Here is a 26,309-nt window from a genome sequence, read left to right on the forward strand (position 1 = left end):
AAGATGATGATGAGAGAGGAGAAGTTCACATTCCTGCAATCTTACCAGGAATGGGGAGAGAAGGACATTATCAGGCTGGCTTGGAAACACGAATGCAAGTGATTAGGGCTGTTTTACTGAAAATAAAATATGGGATACAGTTTTTGGGATATGGGTTTTGTGACCCGTGTTTGTGTGTGTTGTTTCTTAGGAAAACAGACTCCAAGGAATTCATTGGGTACAAGTTATGCTTTTCAATGTGTTTAATTTGACTCCACTAATTAAATGCTACAATAATTAGGGAGGGAGGAATAAGGAAGGAGGATTTAAATAAATGAATGAGTTTGATTAGCTTTTTCTTTATACATCAGAGATCAGTAACTTCCATTTTCATTCACTATGGTTACATGGCAAAGTATGTTACCTTGTTCAGTGGGTAACATGATTGGCACAGAAATTGAGGGTCTGGATAACTGAAACTCAGCCATTGAGAGTTGTTGAGCAGGTGGAGGTGGGGTAGGTTACACTGGAGATGCAGGTGGAGGTGGGGTAGGTTACACAGGGGATGCAGGTGGAGGTGGGGTAGGTTAAACAGGGGATACAGGTGGAGGTGGGGTAGTCGGGGTCAATCAGTGGTGTAGTCCAAAAAAAATAATTGAGGGGTCGCGGCGAGTGTAAGTTGTTGAGCGTGAGGGGGGTTAGGGGTAAGTTGTTGATGGGGTGAATGTCCCCCCCCGCGTCCCCCCCCCCCCCCCCACTACACCCCTGGGTTCAATTTGAGATGACGGAGATTTGCGTTTTAGCCGGCGCTCCATGTTTGCGTGACTGTGTATCAGTATCAGTGACTCTGTTGGTTCTGATTTGACTGGGAGAAATGCCTCTAAAGCAGAAGGTTCTCGTAGCTCTGTAGAGAGAGGAAGAGTGAGCGCACCGAGTGCAGCGTCCAGTACGGAAGTCGGTCTGTCCGACTATCTGTCCGTCTCACAATACTAGATTATTTTTTTTGATAGTACTTAAAAAACTTAATTATATTTATAAAGTCAAAAAATCATTTTTTACAGTGTATAATCTAATGTTCATTATAACATGTATGCAGAATAATTCAAGGCAACATTAACTTTGCTGTTCCACTGTTACTGATATCTTTGCTGGTAAGATCCTCATAGGAGAGGAACTGTAATTACAGAATAAAGGGAAAACAGTGTCAGTAAAAGTGTGTGTTATAGTGTACAGGTGTGAACTGGTTAGAAGATCAGTGAATGTCACTTTCCCCCTGTCCCAGTCCAGCTGAACTCTGACCCTCTGCAGTTTCTCTGTAGGTGTGAAGTAGTGACCTGTCTGTCCTGGGCAGTGTGTACAATAAGTGCCCGTTATGTTCACCAGACCCCACACTGAACCCCAGACCCTCCCACCCTTTCTCCATTCAGACTCTCTAATTACACCCAGTATCCAATGTTCACTGTCTCTAACATCAACATCCCAGCAGTGTGTCCCTGAGTTAAAGCCCTCAGAGCCCAGGACACACGCACACTCATCAAATCTCTCTGGATTATCAGGAAGCAGTGATTTCTGTGGACTCCATTCTACAGTAGTGAGATCATCAGACAGGTGGAGGTTTGGATGTGCAGTGTTGGGGTCCAGAGTAACAGGGTCTGAGGAGAGAGAACAGAATGAATCATCATGTTCTTCATGTGTTTGTGTGATGAGGTCACATCTACAGACTGCAGGCCCTTTACTCTGAGTGAAATGCTGCAGTAGGTTGATAAGAGGGAAATGATGGTGATGTTGTGTGTTCACCACACACCCCTGCAGTACTTGTGTGCTTGTTGTTTTGACGCTTGAAATTGTGTCTGTTTTATTCATTAATATATTTCTACATATCTTGGATTCATTATTTGAGTATCACATGTGACACTTAACTAGTGCAGTGTTACTGTTACACTGAGTGTCACACTGCATGTGTGTATTATTAGTGTCTGTGTACTGAAGTGTGTGTGTGTCCTCATTAGTGGGTAGATACCGTTACAGTTACCCCACTAAAGGGCGCTACTCCCAGAGTGACTAACACCAGTGGAGGAGTCCACCGACGTGCCACAACTACAACACCCTCACCAGGACAACAGGGGGCGACACACACAACAACAAGGACAGACACAGTGACAGACAGAAAGACAAACACAGTGATGTGGAGACAACAACACCAAGGAAAACTCAGGTACTGACACAAACATGGTGTCAGGGACACAGACAGGGACATGGACAGACACTAAGATGGTGACAGGGATACACACAGACAGGGACAGACAAACAGACAAGGGAGGGTCCTGGCTGACATGCAGGGAACCTGCTGGTCCCTGGGGGGGGCGCCGACCCACAGAGGCTGGAGCAGGGGGTGTCTGCTTGGGCTCAGCTGGACTCTGGGCTGTGGGGAGGTGGAGATGTGTCTGGGTGTTTGGAGTGGTGTGTCATGTTCCTGGAACAGTGAAGGTGTAGAACCTCCTCCACCTCCATCTGTGACTCAGCACTGCCAGGATCTCCAACTTCACAACCACACTCCTCTGAACACTATGACTCTTCTTAATAGGATGGAGGCTTGATGGAGGATTGTGGGAAGCCCCTTAGACTGGAGTGGGTGGTGTGTAGAGGGGGAGAGTGGGTGGTGTGTAGAGGGAGAGAGTGGGTGATGTGTAGAGGCGGAGAGTGGGTGGTGTGTAGAGGCGGAGAGTGGGTGGTGTGTAGAGGGGGAGAGTGGGTGGTGTAGAGGTGGAGAATGGGTGGTGTGTAGAGGCGGAGAGTGGGTGGTGTGTAGAGCTGGAGAGTGGGTGGTGTAGAGGTGGAGAGTGGGTGGTGTGTAGAGGGGAGAGTGGGTGGTGTAGAGTTGGAAAGTGGGTGGTGTGTAGAGGTGGAGAGTGGGTGGTGTGTAGAGGTGGAGAGTGGGTGGTGTGTAGAGGGGAGAGTGGGTGGTGTGTAGAGGGGGAGACTGGGTGGTGTAGATCTCCTCATGGACTGACTGTCTCCTCAGACCAGCAGTCAACTGGTCGTCCCCCTCACTGTTTATACTAATACAGCCTTTAATACTGGAATAGTTAATTTACCAAACACACAATGTTAATGTTTCTCTCTCTATTAGGGTTGCAGCGGTAGAGGTCTGCGCGGTACTGCTTTTTTTTCACGAATCATCTCGTCTTTCAATTGCCCATACTCACATGTAGCAGCTTTTTCCCTCAGCCTGGTAACAAATGTATCAATAGTCTCTCCGTCCTCCTGCTTGCAACGCCCAAACATGTACCTCTCATAAATGACGTTCTTCGCGGGCTTGAAATACCGCTCTAGTGCGTCCAGTATAACTTTAGGATCATTCCGTTGATCTTCGGTGAGATTCAGATTGTGACGATAAATGTGTCTGCACTCACTTCCCATGACAGTCCATAGCATAGCTGCTTGCACATTCTTCGATTTGACAGAAAGACCCGTGACCAAAGAATAGTCCTCAAACTCTGCACAGAATATTTCCCAGTTCGCATACCAGTCAACCACGAAACTCAACAGTCAATTGGTCGTCCCCCTCACTGTTTATACTAATACAGCCTTTAATACTGGAATAGTTAATTTACCAAACACACAATGTTAATGTTTCTCTCTCTATTAGGGTTGCAGCGGTAGAGGTCTGCGCGGTACTGCTTTTTTAATCCCGCTCCCGCCCGCTCCTGCTTGTTTTAATCCCGCTCCCGCCAATAAATCCCTTGTTTTAATCCCGCTCCCGCCCGCTCCTGCTTGTTTTAGTCCCTTATCTCCCTGTTTTAGTCCCTTATATTTAGTCCCACTTATCTCATCACGGAAGGGCCAGTATTCATGTATGCAGAGTGGCGTGATGTCTCTTACGTCTGGCCAACCAGCAAGCACTGTGGACTTGAGAGACTGCAGACTGTCATCCCTATCAGTATGCTTCCTGATTTGTTCGAGTCGCTGATCACTCACATTTAGGTACTCCGCCTGGTTGATGTACTGCACGTCTTCCTGTGCTCGCTGCAATGAACAGATGTCGTGTCGTCCATACTCTGTACCAAGGCCTGAACAATTTTTCGTAGCTCTGCTGAGTGTGTCACTAATAAACATCTCAGGCCCGGGCTTGTATGTAATTCCTAAGTTGTAGTTTTGCAGTGTCAAAAGCATGCTCTGGAGCCTCTTAGGTGCAGACAGTAGGGGCTTGCTGAATATCGAAATCAAGGGCTTGTGATCGGTCTCTACTGTGATAAGGTCACGTCCATACAGATAATGGTGAAACCTCTGGCATGCAAATACGATACTAAGACACTCCTTTTCAATCTGAGCATAATTTCTCTCCGTAGGAGTGAGTGCCCTTGACGCAAAAGAAACAGGCTGGCCGTCTTGCATGAGGCAACAACCCAATCCGCTCTGGCTGGAGTCGCTCTGCTCCGTGACAGGCCTAGTAACATCGTAATAGCGCAACACTGGTGTGGACGATGCTAAGGATTTCAGTTCGGACACTGCATCATGCTTGGGGAGCCAGTGCCAAGAAGTGTCTTTATCCAATAATCGTCGCAGTGGTTCACAGACAGCCGACAAGTGTGGCATGAACTTTGCTAGGTAGTTGGCAAAACCTATGAGTCGCTGCACACCTTTCGCATCTGCCGGGTTAGGCATGTCCACAATTGCCTTCACTTTCTCAGGGTCGGGCTTTAATCCAGTGGCTGTTAGAATGTGTCCATGAAAGCGGACATCTGACAACTTGAACTGCAGCTTTGTCAGGCTTAAGCGGAGCTTCACCTCTCTGCAGCGTTCCAACAGTGCTCTCAAGTTGATGTCATGGTCTCTCTCTGCCTTTTCATCAGTGTCTCCACAGCCTATGACTAAAATATCATCCGCAATAGGCTCAATACCTTTAAGCCCGGACAAAAGCTCATGTTGTTTGCGCTGATACACCTCGGGGGCCACAGAAACCCTAAAAGGTAGCTTGAGCCAACGCTTTCTGCCCCAAGGGGTCCAGAAGGTGGTCATGAGGCTGCTCTCTTTATCTAGCCTACACTGTAGGAATAATGTGAAAACTCTTGCCTTTGGCAACTTGTATAACACATCCTCAAGAGTAGGCATGATATAGTGGGAGCGTTTCAGAGCTTTGTTCAGGAATTTAGGATCCAAACACACTCTTAACTTGCCCGGCTTTTTGACAATGACCATATTGCTGATCCAGTCGGTCGGCTCAGTGACATCTGTGATGTGTCCATCAGCCTGATATTGATCCAGCAAGGCCTTGACATCAGCTTTCATTGCAATAGGTACATTGCGCGGTGCACATTGAACAGGGGGAATGGTCGGGTCCAACTCAAAATAAACTACACCAGGCACTGACTTCACTGGTGAGTTAAACACATCTCCAAATTCTTTTATCAACTGTTCTTTCGTTAGTGCCCCGGAGTAAGTGTGCTCCACGGTGTGCACTGTGGCTGGAATCATGAACTGAATGAGTCCCAGGCGCTCACAGGTGGAGTCAAAGGCTTTTGACTAGTCTTGACCACCTCGAATGCCAGTTGGTGGATCTGGCCATTAATAGTGCACTCTGTTTCAAAAATGCCCATGGAGCTCAACGGGTCACCTGAATACAAATTTAATCTGGTACTGCTGGGTTGCAGTAGTGTATTAGGTGCCAGTTTCATCTTGCCTCTTTAGCTCATTACATCACACGTGGCCCCTGAATCAAGCTGGCACTGCTGTGGCCTCTGATTAATTTGTAGCATGACAAACCATTTCTTCCCTCTTGTCTGCACTGCCCCAATTGACTCATGCATGTATGTCATCATCAGTGTTCGCCTCCGAGTCCCCTGTATAATCTACACAGTGCAACTTCTTCTCAGTCTTTTTACTTTTCAAACACATCTTGGCAAAGTGATTTTGCGTTCCACATGACTTGCATGTGTAGCCGGTTGGTTTAGTTTTAATGAGATTAAATCAATGATCATTTCTATTGGTGGTAACCTTATTACTACGTCGAGTTTACTGGTTCTTTTAATTGCGAGGCTCCTATAAAAAGGGCTTGATTGAGGCCATCAGGACTGCTCTGGGTTCTCCCCCTCCCCTTCCGGGTCGCTGCTTTGCCCCGAGAAAGTCTGCCGTCACCGTGCTCTGAGAGTCTGTCGTTACCGTGCTCTGAGGTATGTGTGCGTGTGTGCGTGCGGTCGGGGCGCAGGTGGTAGTTGGCGTTCAGAATGTTTATTTTATTTTTCTATTTAGAAAGTCTGTCGTCACCGCACCATACCGTTTTTGCCACTATCTGAGCCTGGTTGGCTTAGGCGTTAAGGTAAAGACACACTATGAGAATACCTCCTTTTATTACTGTTGTACTTTGTCTTTAATTCGTGATTTTCCGTGCGAATTATAGTGGGACTGCCGGCGTTTGGACCAATCGAAAACCTACCTGCGCACAGTTGTTTTGTGCCTCCGCGGAGCTAGTTGTCGCTGTGAGCGATACCAGTGGCTGTCCCAGCACAACCATATCCAGCTTTGGGGGAATAAGCTGCCGTTTTTCCCTCAGAGAAAAGTATTTTCAGCAGTGTATTTGTCCACAGTTGATCCGAGGCGGATTACAACGGTGGCGTTAGTGTTTGTTTGTCTTCCATGTATTTATTATATGTATTTCTTTTGGTTTAGCTGTAGAGAGCAGGAAATAGAGTACAGCTGCTATCTACGACGGTGAAGCAAACTCCGTGTCAAGCTAGTAGTGTATGTGAATATCTGTGTGGTTGCTATTGATTCATTTTACTTATTTTATTTCTTTTATTACGAAGGGAGTCGCGGAGGTTTCCAGGAGGTGAGGTCAGCCTTTTGGTTTTTGTTCACCTTACTGTGGAGAATTTGTGATTGTGTTTTCTTTTTATGTACACGTGTGTGATTTTTATTTATTTGCTTTAAGCTGCCTCACCGAGTGTGCTCCTCTGCTTTTGCTGTTCTCTTTCTTTTATGATCCGTGTCAATTAGCAGCCAAGAGTTTCTGTTGGAAGCTGAGCCAAGTCGTTTGTGTTGTTTTATTATTTTATTACTTGTCATTGTCCATCTTCATGTTCAAATAAAATTGTCATTTTTAAATCTCTCTCTTTGTCCCGTGGTACCCATGGACCTGTGATAATTCTCTGGGTGTAATTCCCAGGGTGGCGTAGTTGGTCACAACTTTCAAATTTGATTTTTAATAAATTATTAGAACTCCATTCCTCCTCCTCTCCCGTGCGCCACGTCACACATGACTTCCCAAAAGCAGGACAGTGTTGTCTACCCCTAGGGTGTGTGTAGACACAGTATTTACACAAATTATCTGTGTCTGCAATTTGAGGTGAATCACTCTGTTTTGATTTGATCGGTCTAAACCATTGCTTAGCAGCTACATGCACGGTGTCGGTATGAGGTGCGCACTCCATCATTTTCATTCGCATGTCAGTCTGTTCTGATGCGCGACACATTACGATAGCACTGACGAGTGTTAGAGCTTTATCCTTTAGCAGTCTGCGTTGTGAGCCTTCATCCATAATGCCCAATACAATCTTATCACAAATCATCTCGTCTTTTAATTGCCCATACTCACATGTAGCAGCTTTTCCCCTCAGCCTGGTAACAAATGTATCAATAGTCTCTCCGTCCTCCTGCTTGCAACGCCCAAACATGTACCTCTCATATAAATGACGTTCTTCGCGGGCTTGAAATACCGCTCTAGTGCGTCCAGTATAACTTTAGGATTAGTGACGATAAATGTGTCTGCATTCACTTCCCATGACAGTCCGTAGCATAGCTGCTTGCACATTCTTCGATTTGACAGAAAGACCCGTGACCAAAGAATAGTCCTCAAACTCTGCACAGAATATTTCCCAGTTTGCATACCAGTCACCTATGAAACTCATAGGTGATGGTGGTGAAATGTTAGCAGCTAAGGCTAGCACCGCTACCTGCTGCTGAGCACCTGCAGGGTTGCCAACTCTCACGCATTGAGCGTGAGACACACGCATTTGACCGTTTTCACACGCTCTCACGCCACACTTCCGATATCTCACGCCGAAAAAAAATATCCAGTTTATTTACCTCAGATCCACATATATGATTCAATACGTTACTAGTTCGCTAGCTCTGGCGCCATCCACCGGCGATATAACACTGAATCTGTGTCCATTTTACGGTTACCCTGCACCTGCTCCCAACTCATTATCGCCTGCCTCTTGTGACATCCTGTAGCTTTACAATTCAGCCTCGAACAAAAGCGCAAGTTCACGAACTTCTGACACCATGTTACTGTGCTAGTATTGCTTAAAGAAGAGAGGCACACACAGAGATAGTGTATCGTTAGATGTGTATTGCTCGAGTGCCGGTACAGTGCCGACTTCCGGTGTCATAATAAAAGTATACAGCCAATATAGATCCCGTAACACATATGTAGATTATAAATTAAAAGCCAATTTAAAAAGATGGGTTTTAAGCATTTTTTTGAAGGCAGATAATTCAGAGCAGTTCCGTATTGGATTGGGTAGAGAATTCCACAAGGAGGGCACAGCTACCGAGAAGGCTCTGTCACCCCAGGTTCGGTGCTTAGTCCTAGTGGGTACAGCCAATAGGTTGGCATCAGAGGAACGAAGGCAATGAGAAGGAGTGTACTGATGAAGCAGGTCAGAGATGTAGGATGGTGCCTGGTTGTGGAGAGCTTTGTAGGTGAGTAGAAGCATGGACGTAATTTTGATTTCAAAAGTGGGGGGGACATGGATTCGTCGCTATTTAAATATTTGGTTTTAACCGTAAAAACTGGGGGGGACCAAAACCGGCTTTTGAAAAAGTGGGGGGGACATGTCCCCCCCGTCCCCCCCCAAAATTACGTCCGTGAGTAGAAGAATTTTAAACTGAATACGCTGTGCAACAGGAAGCCAATGGAGTTTCTGAAGGACAGGTGTAATGTGATCACGTGATGAAGTTTGGGTGAGGAGACGCGCAGATGAGTTCTGTATATACTGAAGTTTATTTAGAATTTTGCTGGATGTACCATAAAGAACACTATTGCAATAGTCGATTCTGGATGTAACAAACGCATGGATCAGTATTTCCAACATACGACAAGCACGTCAGAATTTTAAAATGAACGCATGTAAATTAATGGCGTCTTTCACATCCAGTGAAAGCAAAGACTTAAAAAAGCTAGGATTATACTTTCTCGAGTGACCATAGCGCGCGACTCCGCACACCTCGCCCGAACCTTCGCGAACGGCGGAAGCGTTTATACTTTCCGTGTCAGATTATTTGCCATGTTGTCCGAAACGATGTGGTAGTATACAGAAACACCCCTCAAAAACAGGGGAATGAACATTTACCTGACGAATTTTAATGTTGCTTTGTGTTTCAGGTTTGAAAAGTGCTGGAATTTAGGCTAAAAAACTTGAAAATGCTTGAATTTGCTTGAAACTACTTGGTTTCACAACAAATAGCTATCTGACTGAACAGTTCTCCTGTATTACGTTATATTGCAACTTGGCAGTAAAATGGCCGGTTACAACATTTGTTGATCAGACACTGACCCAGGCTCAGTTTATCAGATATTAAATAATTTAAACCTAAATAATTGTACTGAAATCCATGATTTAGGTTTTTCAAATTTTGCAGAATTTATATAAACAGGTGTACAGCTTATTTTTTTAAAGGAGACATTTTGTATACAATAGTTCCAGGTTTCTACAATAAATAGTTCATTGAACAAAAAAAAACTTAAGGGTCAGTGTATCTTTTAATAATATATGTAACAAACTGTGATACCGTGATAACCGTGATACCGTGGTATTTTCTGAGACAGTTATCATACCGTGAAAAGCTCATACCGTTGCAACCCTATTCTATAGAGAGTTCTAATTGTGAGGAGAACAGAATTACTCTAATTAGTCAAAGAACACCAAAACTCACAGTACTGGAGAATCTTCTGCATTCTCTCCCAGACTCTGAACTTCAGGTTGGAAAGATGTTTTGCTACATTGATCAGAGCTCCTGACACCTTCTCATGTTGTTTTGGGGTGTGATGAACTCTGGAAATGTATAAAAATATATTATCATTATACCATATTATATATCGTATTCACGTGAAACACGTGAAAAATATTTCACTGGAAATGTATAACGCTGTTTTATTATCTTTCATTAAACATGTCAGTGTATCTTTCCACTTTTTACACATAATCAGTATCAATGTATTTTTATTTTCTTAAATACCATCTTCATATATCATGTTTCTGAAATAACAGAGACCACATACTGAAGATCTGAATGTATCAGAATAATTTCACAAACACAATGTGTAACACAATATGTAGATCAAACAGAAATAATAATGACTTACTGTTTCAATGTGGACGACACGTTCTGAGAAGGAAACAGAGGGACAAACACAGACAATTAAATCAAATTTTGGTCATTTTGTTTATATGAGGGTCAAACATGCTCCTTCCTTATGGTGATAACATCAATGTGTCTAAAGACCCTTACACACACACACACACACACATACCTACACACACATACACACACACTAATTTTACTTATGCATTTCTGTGTGTGTGTGTGTGTGTGAGTGAGAGAGAGAGTTAGTGAAAGATGGTGGTGAGAGTGATTGTATTTCTTCTACATTGGTATATTTAACATGTTTTGTACATGTGTTTAAGTGAGAGAGATTATCTAAGATCATAGAAAAAGCTGTTGCCCAGCAATTATGCCTATATCTGCATAGGAATCACATATTTGAAAAGTTTCAATCTGGCTTTAGGCCCCATCACAGTACTGAAACAGCATTAGTCAAAGTAACAAATTATCTCCTCCTTGCTTCAGATCAAGGCTATGTATCACTGTTAGTGCTTCTTGATCTTAGTGCAGCTTTTGACACAATTGATCATAGGATCTTGCTAAAGTAGTTAGAACGCTGGGTTGGAGTCTCAGGCACAGCCCTTTCATGGTTTAACTCTTATTTAACAAATCGCCATCAGTTTGTAGAGCTCAATAATATTCCATCCAAACATACAAAAGTTAAATATGGGGTCCCGCAAGGCTCCATTTATATTATATATGCTACCATTGGGCACAGTTATAAACAAACATGGTGTCAATTTTCACTGCTATGCAGATGACACCCAACTTTACATATCAGCCAAACCTGATGACAAACTCAGTTTAGGAAAAATTGAGGCCTGTGTAAGAGATAATAAACGCTGGATGTCTCTAAACGTCCTCCAACTTAATAAGGACAAAACTAGGATAGCTTTTCTACATCTCCGCAACATTGCCAAGTTAAGAAATGCATTATCACAGGATGATGCAGAAAAACTGGTACACGCCTTTGTTAGCTCCAGATTAGACTACTGTAACTCACTACTGTCAGGATGTTCAAATAGGAATCTAAATAAACTTCAAATAGTTAAAATGCCGCAGCTAGAGTTCTGACCAGAACTACAAAATTTCAGCATATTACACCAGTCCTATCAGCCCTGCATTGGCTCCCAGTTAAATTTCATATTGATTTTAAAATTCTATTATTAACTTATAAAGCACTGCATGGGCTTGCTCCTGAATACCTCCAGGAACTTATTTCCTACTATGAACCCCCACGTCCACTAAGATCACAGGGTGCTGGTCTTTTATTAGTTCCACAAATTAATAAGGTAACAGCAGGGGGAAGAGCCTTTTCTTGTAAAGCCCCCCAGCTTTGGAACAACCTTCCAAAGTGCGTCCGGGACTCTGATACAGTCACAATCTTTAAGTCTAGGTTGAAAACCCACCTATTTGGTTTAGCGTTTAATAATTAATATTCCCCCTTAGATAAAGGTACAGATCCAGGGGTTCATAGACGAAGGGTTTTATGGTAGACTGGGGCGCTGGTGCTGTCATCCTGTCACTGCTCGTGGTCACTCAAGTTTGTTGACAGTGCAGTGGATGGATGCCATTGTCTCAGAATGCCCCCAAGCCTATGTTACCTTCTGGTTCTGCCTTTTTTAGCTACAGTTGTGATCAAATTTATTCAACCCCCAATGCTGCGAAGGGTTTTATGGAATTCAGTGCACATTTGTAATTGTGTTCATAATGAAATCTTACAAGGACTTGTTAAAGAACTAAATGCAACTAAGATAGCATCAATTTTTTTTGTCATAAAGTATTAAATGGCCTTTTTGTGATTTCTTCATTGACACAATTATTCAACCCCTTTACGACTACCACTCCTAAGAACAGAGGTTCATTCCAGTGTTTTCCATCAGGTATTGAAAACATCTGTGGATGTCAACGAGCAGCAATCAAGCATGATAAGCACCAATTAGGCAGATTTAAAAGGACTGTGATACTCAGCTCCTTCTAGACATCTACTGGTGTGTTTCCAAGCATGGTGAAGGCAAGAGAATGGTCCCAGAAGACAAGAGAAGAGGTTATTGCTCTTCACAAGAATGGCAATGGATATAAAAAGATTGCGAAGTTGTTAAATATTCCAAGAGACACTATCGGAAGTATCATTCGCAAGTTCAAGTTAAAGGGCACAGTGGAAACGTTACCTGGTCGTGGCAGAAAGAAGATCCTGACCGCGACTGCTGTGCGCTACCTGAAGCGTAATGTGGAGAAAAATCCCCGCGTGACTGCTAAGGAACTGAAAAAAGACCTGTCAGATGTGGGCACTGAAGTTTCAGCTCAGACAATAAGGCGCGCACTGCATAACGAAGACCTCCATGCCAGAACGCCCAGACGCACCCCCTTGCTGACTCCAAAGAACAAGAAAAGTCGACTGCAGTATGCCAAAAGTCATGTGGACAAGCCACAAAGGTTTTGGGACAGTGTACTGTGGTCAGATGAAACTAAATTAGAACTGTTTGGGACAATGGACCAGCGCTATGTTTGGAGAAGGAAGAACCAGGCTTATGAACAAAAGAACACCTTGCCTACTGTGAAGCATGGCGGGGGGTCAATTATGCTTTGGGGCTGTTTTGCTTCTAATGGTACAGGAAAGCTTCAACGTGTGCAGGGTACCATGAATTCCCTTCAGTACCAGGAGATCTTGGAGGAAAATGTGATGGAGTCAGTCACAAACCTGCGGCTTGGGAGACGTTGGACCTTCCAACAGGACAATGATCCGAAGCACACATCCAAGTCCACTAGAGCATGGTTGAACATGAAAGGCTGGAACATTCTAGAGTGGCCATCGCAATTACCAGACTTAAATCCAATTGAGAACCTCTGGTGGGACCTAAAGAAGGCAGTTGCAGTGCGCAAGCCTAAGAATGTGACTGAACTGGAGGCTTTTGCCCATGAAGACTGGGCTAAGACAGTGGTTCTCAAACTGTGGTACGCGTACCACTGGTGGTACGCAGAGCACCCCGCGGTGGTACGCCAGATGAACTCGGAAAATAAAAGATGCTTTGAGGTTTTTTTTTTTTTTTTTTACACAACACATTTTTTTTTTATTAAAACAGAATTATGACAAGTCCTGAAATTCAGAAACTAAAAGGGATTACTCGTATTATGTGTGGAGAAAATTGTCGCTAAACAGCTCGACCTGGTGCATCTTTCAAATGACACGGTCACTCGTAGAATTGATGAAATGGCGGACAACATCAGACAAACATTGATTGAGAGAATTAAAATGAGTAAATGCTTCTCACTGCAGTTAGATGATCCATAGATGTCGCAGATTTAGCCAACTTGCTCGTTTACGTGCAATATGAGTATGAGGGCATGTCGCACGAAGACTTTTTGTGCTGTAAACCAACCACTACCAACACGAACTATAGGAGAACTACATTATAACTTGTGTGTGTAATAAGCAGGGTTGCCAAATGCGTGAGACACACGCATTTGACCGTCTTCACACGCCACACATCTGATTTCTCACGTCGACAAAAAAAATCTAGTTTATTTACCTCTGATCCACATCTATGATTCAATGAGTTACTAGTTCGCTCTGGCGCCAACCATCGTGATATAATACTTAATTCGTGTCCATCTTACATCCTCCCGGTAACAATTTACGTTCGCTAACCCCCCCCCCCCCCCCCCCCCCCGTCAACAGCTTAAACTTGCCAAACAGCTTTTTTTTTTTGGGGGGGGGGGGGGGGGGGGGGGGTGGTACGTGGAGGTTTTTCGTTTGACAGTTGGTGGTACTTTGTCTAAAAAGTTTGAGAACCACTGGGCTAAGATACCCATAGGTCGCTGCAAGACACTTGTGTCAAGCTATGCTTCACGCTTGAAAGCTGTCATAACTGGAAAAGGATGTTGTACTAAGTACTAAAAAATAATGTCACTAAGGGGTTGAATAAAACTGATAATGATGTGAGCACAGTAAAGACATTTGTGGTTATTCCATCATAAATATTATGTTATGTTTGTCTAATTTATAAGTGCCTCTTTGATATAATTGTAAATAAGATGACTGAAATGATCAAAATCAATGTCAAACTGGCCAAAACACTTTATTTCAGTGGGGGTTGAATAAATTTGATCACAACTGTAGGCTGTAATAATGTACCTTAATGCCGGAGTTGCTGCCACACTCCAGAAATGTGTTTAATTTCACCTGTCCTGTATATGTCCTCATACAGAGCTAATTTTTCCTGTTTTATTTTCTCCACATGGCTGCCCACCTACTCGAGTAAATATGAGATGAGGAGAGACAAGCGATCCATCCTGTGCCAGCCACCTACTGCCTGACCGGATGAGCCTACACCATGATGGACATTATTACATCTTTTCCTTTTCTTTATTTCTTTGTCTAAATTGTTGTTGTTGTCATGGTGACCGGTGTCGGCCAGAGGAGGATGGGTTCCCCCCCTGAGTCTTGGTTCCTCTCAAGGTTTCTTCCTCATGCAAAAAAACTAGGGAGTTTTTCCTTGCCACTGTCGCCCTTGGCTTGCTCACTGGGGGCTAGGACTCGGCACTTGTAAAGCTGCTTTGTGACAACAACTGTTGTAAAAAGCGCTATATAAATAAAATTTGATTGATTGATTGAGAGAAATTCTTTTTATTCTACATTGGTGGATTTAACATGTTTTGTACGTGTGTTTAAGTGAGAGAGAGACAGACTGAGTGATTCTTACTAGTAAGAACGGGATGTTCTCAGCTTCCATCTCCTTCTCTGTGTTTCTGATTTGATCTGAAAGAGATGCTATTTCTCCACTCATCTCCTCAATCTTCCTCCTCATCATGTGACTCTTCTGCTCCTCTTCCTCCTTCAGTGCAGCTATTCTTGCTGCTTCTTCATCTCTTAGAAACTGATGGATCTTCTCAAACTCCTCCTTTATCTGCCTCTCTGTGTGATGGGCCTGATACTGGAATGGGAGATGATGAGGAAATATAAACTGTCCAAATGTGTGTGTTTCATTATGGTGTACGTGGACAGTGATCACAGCACCATTCAGAACTCAGAGTGACCTTTCACCTTAATGTGTGCTGCTGTTTTCTCACAGACTTGTTTATGTTCCTCTAAGACCTTCAGATGCTGCTGTAGAGACTCCAGTGAGGTCTTGAGTTTGTTCTGTAAAAATGGCAGAGGACGGTACGAGTCTTACAGGATTTAATCTGTGTCTGTATCTGTACTGGAGATTACATAGATTACAAAATAATGTCAAGTATGAAAAGAATGCCACGTTTACTCTTTGACCAAGTTTCGTTTACTGTAAAATAGTAAACTATATATTTACAGTATGTGTCTAAAAATTTTATTAATATTTTAATTTTGAATAAATAAACTTTGAATATAATAACTGTGAAAGTTTGATTTATTTCTTTCAAATCCCATCCCCTGACAGGTTTAATCTAGCCTATTTAACATTCATTTCAAAATAATCTAAACCATGGAGGAAAATAGATATTACAGTTAAATATATATAGTATGTTTCATACCTTAAAGTCACAAACAGCTTCATCTACTGGACAGCAGTCGTGAGTTTTATGTGCCTTTGAAATCTGACACACCAAACACACAGGCTGTTGGTCCTCCAGACAGAAGACTTTGAGTTTCTCATTGTGCAGACTGCAGAGAACCTCAGACCCTGCTGAAGATCTCTGACTCCTGCTCTCTAGAAAAGCCTCACACAGGTTCTTTAGTGCACGATTAAGTGGAGGGTTGGAATTAAAGGATCTTCTCCTACAAACTGGACATTCTCGAGATCCCTTGGTTTCCCAGAACTGCTGCAGACAGGTTTTACACACACTGTGGCTACATGACAGTAAAACAGGATCCCTGAAGATGTCACAGCACACAGGACATGAAAACTCTTCTTTTGACAGAGGGTTTGAAGCAGCCATTTCCTCCAACAGCTGCTGTGCTGTTTCTCTGTAATGTCTCCTTCTGTACAAACTTCACTTTCACATTTAGATCTTCTGTAATAATCACAGTAGCACAGGAGAGAATCAGTCACTGTAGTCCTTTATCCAGCTGAGGGAGTTTAGACTCCTTTCAGAAATAAGGCAGAAAGAAGTAAATACCAGAGTTAAGAGGTTCTCATAATATTTATAACTCACCTGAACGCAGAATTAATAAAGACTAGTGCGTCACTCCCAGATTTACTTCCTCAAACAGGCAGGTGTGTACAGGGAGGAGGAGCAGCTATTGTAAAGAAATAAAGGAGTTATTATCGAATAAGTGACAGATTAGTAAGAGAGAGAAAGGTGGCGAGACACCTTGCAACGATATGCAACAACAGTACGTGACGGCATAACCAAAACGATTCCGCAGTGGCTGGAGGAATGGCATCCGAGCCAGCCCTGACAACTTCATTCATTGAAATTCATGTATTAGTAATTGAGAGGCTATATATTGATTATATACATTTATGATACCCTCTTTTAGTTTGATTATATGGACCACTACTACACTACTATCTCTAGGAGAGAGGAGAAAAAACACCCCAGAGGGACAAGATGTGGTGTTATTGTCACACTACAGCCCCGGACCCCTCCCCTTTGGGCGTGTGTTTATGTTGTCTACGTCTAGTTATGTCCGTCTATGTAACTCCGTGGGTGTGGTTGTGTCTGAGCGTGTTCATTGGTCTCACCTGCCCGTCTCGTGATCACTCAGGGCTTATGTGGTTTGTCTATTTAATGTGTCCCGTGCTCGTCTTTGTCAGTCATATACGTGGATAAGTTAAATGTTCTACGTGCGCTGTCTGTGCCTCATTGTAAGCGCACTCAGTGTCACAGAAAGACCAAAAAATGCCAGGATACGCGTCCCGTACCAAGAAGGGGAAGAGGGCCAGTAAGTACCATCACCTCTTCCCCTGTACATCACTGCAAAGCCCCTGTGACCGTCAAGCTCAAGTATTTCCACCAAGCTGCCTTGAGAGTGTTGTTAGAAATTCAACCTTCAGGAATCAGGAGTCAGGTGACTGGACGGCTTTATGTTACATGACACACAGAGCATGTAACAAAGTGGATCACGACCAGTTCTCCTGTAGTCCATCTGGGAGGACCTTATATACATTGTGGAATATGGGAGGAGGAAGACGAGGAGTTTAAGGTGGGTAAGTGGGGGATGAAGGTGATGAGGAACAGGAGTTCTAGGAGGGGTCACTGTGGGATGTATGGGTCACTTGGGCAATCAACATTGGGTTGGGTTGATAGTCGTCACCTTAGGGTTAAGACCTTAACACTTTAGGATATACAATCAAAGGACAGAGGTGTTTGGCATGCAAAGGTGGGCAACCATCAACACTTCTCAGGGATTCTGATGGTTGTCACATCAGGGGTTGATTGTATATAGACAGACAGCAGATGAAGAATAATCCATAGAGACAAAGGGGTGAGAGCTGAAAGAAGCATCTTTTCTCTCAGTGTGGAGAAAGAGGCAGTGCTCTCCCACCAGAGACTCCTGGCCCCTGAGAATCGGGTCCGTTGAACTCTACATGGCGGAGATGACTCCTAAACCCCCGACAGTGAGTTTGAGGGGGAGGAGTCGGAAGGCTCCCCTCCGTCTGTGTACTCAGCCCCCACCGAGTATTACGTAGAGGGTGAGGAAGAAGTCAGCCCTCCTCCATCCCTGAGGGGAGTGAGATGGACCGTTTCTGGTGCTATACCCCGGAGGAGCCCATGATGTGGAGCTCAGGCGGCGCAGAGGAGGAAATGGAGATGGAAGGAGGTTATGTTCCCCTGTGGGGTTCTCAAAGGGAGGAGGACGAGTGTCGGCGAGCGGCTTTGTGGCAAGGGTGGGAAAAGGACCCACTGTAGCGCCTGCAGCCCAGGGAGGGTTTCCCCCTCTGGCAGCCCTCCTACAGGTGCGAAGCCTGGCTCTGTTTTTGTGTGTGTCTGTTCCGGTTTTTGTGTCTGTCCCTATGTTTCATAGGCATGGGTCCAGGGCGTTCATCTATGCTGGATCCCCGGGAAGGGTAGTGCCATTGGTGGGGGGCTCTGTCACGCTACTGCCCCGGACCCCTCCCCTTTGGGTGTGTGTTCATGTTGTCTACGTCTAGTTATGTCTGTCTATGTATCTCTGTGGGTGTGGTTATGTCTGAGCGTGTTCCTTGGTCTCACATGTGTCTCGTGATCACTCGGGGCTTATGTGTTTTGTCTATTTAATGTGCGTTCACTCAGTGTCCCATGCTTGTCTTTGTCAGTCATATACTTGGATAAGTTAAATGTTCTACGTGCGCTGTCTGCGCCTCATTGTAATAAACGTCAAGTTTGTGTTGATATTCTGTGCCGCCTCGTTTGTTTGACACGCACTCAGCGTCACATTTATGCTATAAAGCCTGAGACTTAGTGTCTCCTCTCACACCTGGACAAGGCCTGAAGGACAATGTGAGTACATAAGAGAGATGATGTACAAGGAGGTGTTTCTCAAGTGAATTTTGTGCCTCATTTGTGCCTGTTGGGAGCTGTTTCATGTTTGTTTGCAGTAATGTTTTATGTTTTCATGCCGTAATGTTTTATGTTTGCAGTAATGGACATTAAACCCTTTGCTGCTCCAGCCTTCTGCTGTTTCCTCACCGTCACACACTAATATATCACACAAACTGGTTTGACTTTGACCTGAAATTAAACAAATGGTGTAAGGCAGATGTGAAGACTGTATTCATGCATTTGTTATAGAGACTAAATTAGTTATGACAATCTTGTGCCTGTGAGAAGAACATTTAACATGTTTTATTTTGGTTTTTTCTGTCAGGAATGTCAATCACGCCTGTGACTGCCAGAGGGCACCATCGCCGAAATATTTATCAGCACACCTGACTCTAATTTACTATTCACCACACCCTACCTAAGGACTCTGTTCACAAGTCACCAGTGGGAAGTATTGCCTCTCTGAGTGTCTTTACCAAGGTGTGTTCCTGTGTATTTCTCTGATTGTTACTCTGGTTTCTGATCCTTGCTCTGTGTTTTTGATCCTCCTGCCTGTCTGGCCCTTTTGTTACCTTTGTCTGCCACTCTTAGTCTTCTCTGGTTTTTGACTCACTGCCTGGTTTTTGACTCTCCAATTTTTGCCTTGCCCTTTTGTGCTGCTGCCTTTCTATCCTTTGGGGTCGTCCCCTTTTGGGACTTCAGTTCATTGTTTTTCTATATTAAAATTCAAGATTTGTACACCTGCTAATGTATCCTTCTCTACCCTCGGGTTCACCACCGTTACACTTTCTCTGGGTGTCTCTTCCTTCAGTTTAGTGTCTAAAGTGACTGTGGTGATCTTGAGAGGACGTGTAAGCAGGAGCATCTTTGAGGAAAACACAGGTGGTTTAACATGTCAGTATTTCACAATCAGACCTAGAAATTCAGTGTACAGTGTGTGACGGGACCAGTGTGTGAGGAGAACAGTGTGGGGGTTTCACCTACTAATCCTTTAAAGTAGATATAATTTGTTGTACCTTAATTATCAATTAGTCTAATTAATTTTAGAATCAGTCTCATATTCTAATTATACCAGAACCATAACATTTAGTCATCAACTAAAGGTAATTAATGGTTTGGTATCTGAATGATATAACTATGAATTCTTTGGAGGTTTTGGCAACAACCACTTTTGAATGACATCAACACAGACAATTTGGGAAAAATAAACGATACATTTATTTAAAACCAACTATTCTAAAACAAACAGCATCGCCAAGTATCAGTATATTTACAGTGAAGACTCAGCATCTAGTGTGTGTGTGTGTGTGTGTGTGTGTGTGTAAAAAAAGGGGAGGAGAGTAAATGTGTGTGCGCTTGTGCACGCGTGAGGAGGCGGGAGTTGTAGTCTCAGTTCTCCTATGGAGAACAAAGCATCTAAAATGGCGCCGACTTTAAACAGTAGAGCAGCGCGACTGTGTTAATGAGCTCAGCTGGTTTATTCCAACGTGGTCAGAACAAAGAGTAATGGAGCTGGCTTAATAACTAAAAATTAATGTGGTGTGTCTGAGAATGGGGAAGACTACAAGTTGTCCATTAATCAGATAAATAAAAGATGGTGGCATGCACAGCAAAGAGAACTTTGTATATACAAATCTTGATGAAGATTCTAGATAAGTCTGCAGTAACTATGCTCTTTTATAAACTAAGCCCAGCGGTAAGAGTCTCACATGTTGAGGATTTTGGGTAGTGTCGTCGTCCTCCCTGAATTAGGAGGGAATTTCCACTGCAGGCTCCTCGTTGATAAAAGCGGTTCAAAGAGCCGGTTCTTTTAAGTGAACGACGAGAGCTGGTTCCCCTCTAAGACCCTGTCCACACGATGCTGGAGATTTTTAAAAACGGAGGATTTTGTCTCCGTTGTAAAAAATATCTCCGTCCACACCATCAGCGTTTTCAAAAATATCTAGGTCCACACGGCTGCGTATCACAACACGCACACCACTCAGAAACGCTGCAATAACATGCCAGCCCAGTAGAGGGCGATCGTACTTCCCACAGAATGACATCAAAACACTTGAAGAAGAAGACTAATGTATTGCTGAACAACTCCAGTGCACCCGTGAAGAATGTCTAAAACGAAAACAAAAAGTTTTACGAGTTCCTTTATCTGGACAGATGACGAGGTTCAGCTATTGCTATTAAAAACTGAATGTAGCCCATTTAGGCGTGTTATGTAATGGGAAAGTAAAATTAAATTGTAAACATGTTAATAATCCGCTAATTGCAGAGACAACAAAAACAATCATGGAGCTGTCCATGCTGAACAAGCTGAGCGAATGTAAAAAAAAAAAAAAAGACATGCGCAGACTCACTATGTGACGTCAGCGTTTTCCTAAACATGCGTTTTCCCTGTCCACACGAATACGCCGAGACCGGAGTTTTCAAAAGTCTCCACCTTGGAAGGTGTTTTCAAAAACCTCCGTTTTCGTTTGGACGGTAGGCTGAAATGGATACAAAAACCTCTGTTTTTAAAAATCTCCGGCGTCGTGTGGACAGGGCCTAAGACCCCCCCCCCCCCGTCAACAACAAATTACGTTCGCCACCCCCTCAAATAAGGAACCATTTGGGAGCCGAAAGAGCCGACTCTTTATGAGGAGCTGAGCCAAAAGATCCGGCTCCCTAAAAGGAGCCGAAATTCCCATCACTAGTTGATCAGTATGTTGGTAGATTACACCGTAACTCGGGCTTGTTAATTAAGTAGTACGACTTTCAGCTGTTTGCTGTTAGTCGTACTAAAGTTCACGTGTTCTCAAAGAAAACCGGAGAGAGAGAAATGGCGGAGCCTCTCTTTAATAGGTCTAACCTCGGTGTCAGTCAAACCAGAGAGAGAGAGATGAATGGCTGATCAGGGAATTTAAAACATAATGAGGGGGCATGTTGATAGTCATGTTTTTAAAGCCAGAAATATATTCAAGGCTTGATTTGTGCATGAATGATGACAGCCAAACTATTGATACTGGCTTAAATTGATGTATTAGGTAAAGAAATAGAAATGCATGTTTTCAAACTTAAACTTAAAAACCCAATGATTATTTGTATTTCATTTCAATATGCCCCCGTAATTAAATTGCCATTACTAATAGAACTCTATTTCTTGAAAGGCTTTAATTTAAGACAAAGCTGACAAATGTACCTACACACAGACTGAGAATATTCAAACGTGGAAAAAGTATTGAAGTTTTTATTGATGTTATGAAACGGACTGGTACAATGCAGTATTTATGCACAGTATAAAAATATTGGCTGTGATGGCGAGTATTTAAACCATGAGCCCCAATGGCTTCTGTGGGGGAAAGAGCACAGTCAGCTAAAGCTAGGAACAAAGGTACATACTGTACGTGAATAACGTACTGTACGCAGTTATCCTATCCTGACGGTGTTGTTGTGTTTGTATTTAAAATCTCTATCCAGTTGTGTGATTTAATTTGCCATTTTTGGACATTAAATTTTTACAGCTTATGTTTTTGCGATAGTGAATCTGATAAAAACAAGAGAGCATCATACCTTTTAAAACTCACCAGGATTCACTAAATTTGACTTGATCTTTAAAAAAATTTATGGAAGAGGACACCCAGATAACTCCATTATATAAACATTTATTGCTCAGGTGTTGCATTTTGTCGCTTCATAGATTCTCTCTTCTCTCCTTACACAGACTGTTTAGATAAATATACTTTATAAATGTGTTTATTGTGCAGAATTAGGCAAAAGAGGCCTTGTCCCAACTACACCACATTGTCAGTAATTGCTGGCATTGTCTTTTGCCAGGAAAAATTTTCAGTCAAATGAAAATTTCTTGCTTTAACCCATGAGTTAGCCCGTGGGTGGATGTAGACCACGCCTAAAAATACACGTAAATTCTCGTGGAATGTAGAAAGGGTGACATCTCAGCAGTAAAAACTCTAGATCTGGAGAACAGTGCTTATACACAGTGTGTACATCGTTGCACCACGAGTTGTTGACATACACATACACGCCCCCTCCAGTTGTATGGCTGGAGGCTGCAGTCCGATCACACAGGTGTAGTGAATAAGTCTCCAGCTGAATGGCGGAGTCTGGGATGTTTTCTAAAAGCCAGGTCTCAGAGAAAATCAGAGTGCAGCACTCTCTTACTTCTCTCTGTGATATGATTCTGGCTCATAGTTCATCAAACTTGTTTTCCAGAGACTGGATGTTTGCTAGTAATAGGCTGGGCAGCGGTGGTAGCGCGAGCTTTTAGCCTAGCGTGTAGCCCGCTTCTCTTGCTTCGCTTGCGTCGTCATCTCTGAAGCGATATCCTGGGGTCCGCGAGCTCACGCAAGGTCGATGCTTCGGGGCCTTGACGGGAGTAGCAGTGGTTGCTATAAGAGCGCAAAATGGGTTGTAGCTCCAGTGGAATATGTCCAGTGAAGTCCGGTTTATGTACAGCAATGTCCAATAATGCCTGTCCAAAGTCTGCTGTATGTCCGTAGTGCAAGGCATTTGTGTACTACGTCCAAAGCAAGAAATAAAAACATACAAGAAAGGAAAAAAAGCGAAAGAAGTAAGATTCAGAAGTGGAGAAAGCAAACACGTCTGCTACGGAGGGCGCCATGATGCATGATCAGTGTAACCATGTTTAGTTCATATTATGCAGAGGTTCAACAATTTTACTCAAGTAAAAGTACTGTTACTTGAACCAAATGTTACTCAAGTAAAAGTATCCATCCAAAAATTTTCTTGAGTAAAAGTAAAAAAGTACTTTGATTAAAAGCTACTCATGTAGTGAGTAAATGCATGGGTACTGTCTCGTGTCAATAAATTACATCATGGGAAATTGAATTACTTGAAACAATGACTTTTAATGATGACAAAAACAATTTATTATAAATATAATATATAAAAAATATTTATTGTAAATAATATGTGATCCACAAAGGCACTAACTGATGAGACTGTAAATGTCATAAGACATTTACATTGACAATATCAACACCCAGAACTTACATTCTAATTACCTTATACTTAGCCTGATTGTGTGATTTATTTGTAACTTGTGTATTCGTCTGTATAATTTGTTTTTGTGTAATTTGTGTGTTAACGGGCCGCCCAATGGAGGATGGGTTCCCTTTTGAGTCTTGGTCCTCCCAAGGTTTCTTCCTATTCCCCACCATCTAGGGAGTTTTTCCTTGCCACTGTCGCCTTTGGCTTGCTCATTAGGGATTTGGACCCATAGTATTGTTAACCTTGTAAATCCTGTAAAGCGCTTTGTGACAACATATGTTGTGAAAAGCGCTATACAAATATATTTGATTTGATTTTGTGTAGCTACAAATTGACGCCAATTGAATCAATTTGTAGCAAACTTAATCATCATATTGAGAGTGTGAACTGGTTTTTAGTATTGCACTGCGTTACATTTCATAATTACATCATACAAACGTTATGCCTCAGAGATATAACATTACACTGTCACGTATGGCCTCTCCCCCTCCCTTAGCTGTCACTCCGGGTTCCCTCATGTCTGTGCTCCTTGCCCGTTTGTCCCGCCCTGCTCGTTTGTCTCTGTGATTCCTCGTTTGTTGCCACGCCCCTGTATTATCATCCACACCTGTTCCTTGTTTCAGTCCCATGTATATAAGCCCCTGAGTCTCCCTTGTCCTTTGTCTGGTATTTTGACTGTTTCTATGTTGATCGTTGTACCTGGCCATTTATTGTTCCTGTCTTTTGGTTTCTTGCCTGTTGCTCGTGTCCCCCTGTTTTGTAATGCCTGCGTATGCATGTTTTATGGACTGCCTTCCCGTTATGGACCCGGACTGGCTTAGCGACGATGAATATGGTATGCCCTTGAATAAATCTCGCTCTTCTCAGTGATTGTGTCCGTCCTCTCACTCCGCGAGCAGCGTCACATAATACCAGACCCACCAAGGACACAGCGAGAGAGCGAGACTCTGGTGAATTCGTTCACTGTAATGAGATGTTGGCTGGTTTAAGTCGGTTCGACTCTCCTGTATTACAGCTCAAACAACCCAGAGACAGGAATACCCCTGGCGCTGTGGGAACACGGAAGTCTCGTCACAGACCAAAGAAAGCGCAGTCTCTCTCAATTGGCTTTCGCGACGAGACTCCTATTGAGCGCTATGAGTCTGCCCAGCTTGGCGAACACCACAGACGAGCGTTGGCTTAACCCTTGGTTGGCTCTCGATGGCTGCTGCGAGCTCCCGATACCTCAGAGGACGCGGAGCCATCGCAGAGAGAGCCACTGAGGGGCTTGTGTGTCTGTGTGTTCTTCCAGGCTCGACCCAGACCACGTGGAAGAGGACTTCCTCCCGCCGATCCCGGAAGCCGCTCCCCGAAGGTCCCCCAAGAATTTTTTGGGGGGAAGCAGTAGCCACTCACCCCAGGAGTGGCCGGCTCGGACCCCAGATGACGTCAGAGTGGTGGACACGCTTCCCGATGGATGACGTCAGTGTGACGGTCACGCCTTCCGATGACGTCAGTGTGGCGGTCACGCCCCCCGAGGACGTCAGCATGGCGGACACGCCCTCCGATGACGTCAGCATGGCTGACGCCCTCCGATGACGTCAGCATGGCGGACACGCCCTCCGATGACATCAGCATGGCGGACACGCCCTCCGATGACGTCAGCATGGCGGACACGCCCCCGATGACGTCAGGGCGGCGATCACGCCCCCGATGACGTCAGGGCGGCGATCACGCCCCCCGATGACGTCAGGGCGGCGATCACGCCCCCCGAGGATGTCAGGGCGGCGGTCACGCACCCCGAGGACGTCAGGGCGGCGGTCACGCACCCCGAGGACGTCAGGGCGGCAGTCACGCCCCCCGAGCGCATCTCCTCACCTCAGCGGCCTGTCCCAGTGACCCGGAGGAGGTCTACCACGGTTCCCGTCCCCACGACCCAGGAGGGGTCGTCCACGCCTGCGCCTGTTCCCGTGACCCAGGAGAGGTCGTCCATGCCGGCTCCTGTCCCCGCGACCCAGGAGAGGTCGTCCGCGCCGGCTCCCGTCGCCGCGACCCAGGAGAGGTCGTCCACGCCGGCTCCCGTCCCCGCTGCCCGCCAGTGGACGCCGCCTGTTCCCGCTGTCCGCCAGCGGACGCCGCGCCTGTTCCCACTGCCTGCCAGCGGGCCCTGCCTGTTACCCCAGAGACTGTGCTGCCCTTTATAGGTCATGGACTTAGTGTGCCCCCTGCTCAACCCTGTGCCTCTTATGTTTCGTTGCCCGTGTTCCCCTTGCTCCCTGGTCCTGTCCCTGGTTTTGTGTTGGTTCCCGTCCCCGTGGTTGTGTCTGTTCGTGTCCATGTTCCTGTTCCTGTGTCTGTTTCCCGTGGTGTCATCTCTGTCCATGTCCCCATGTCTGTTCCCCAAGTTGTGACCCACCTTGTGCCTGTGCCTGTCTCCGTTGTTCATGGTGTCTTTGCCTCTGTGTTTGCCTCTGCCCTGTTCCCTGGCCCCGCTCCCGTGTCTACTCCCGGTCCTGTCCCGT

General features: G+C 44.4%; 1 protein-coding gene across 1 annotated transcript; it reads right to left on the bottom strand.

Moving 5' to 3' along the window:
- Nucleotides 1-750: 750 nt before the first annotated feature.
- On the bottom strand, nt 751-16,469 carry LOC143496615 (E3 ubiquitin-protein ligase TRIM39-like). The gene is made up of 6 exons (XM_076992794.1): nt 15,874-16,469; nt 15,410-15,505; nt 15,069-15,299; nt 10,346-10,368; nt 9,916-10,034; nt 751-1,631 (listed from the first exon to the last, which is right to left on the bottom strand). Exons 1-6 carry the CDS (start codon nt 16,276-16,278, stop codon nt 1,093-1,095), a joined length of 1,413 nt encoding a protein of 470 aa, XP_076848909.1. The 5' UTR covers nt 16,279-16,469; the 3' UTR covers nt 751-1,092.
- Nucleotides 16,470-26,309: the final 9,840 nt, after the last annotated feature.

Source organism: Brachyhypopomus gauderio, unplaced genomic scaffold (genome assembly GCF_052324685.1).
Source record: "Brachyhypopomus gauderio isolate BG-103 unplaced genomic scaffold, BGAUD_0.2 sc97, whole genome shotgun sequence".
Taxonomy (NCBI): domain Eukaryota; kingdom Metazoa; phylum Chordata; class Actinopteri; order Gymnotiformes; family Hypopomidae; genus Brachyhypopomus; species Brachyhypopomus gauderio.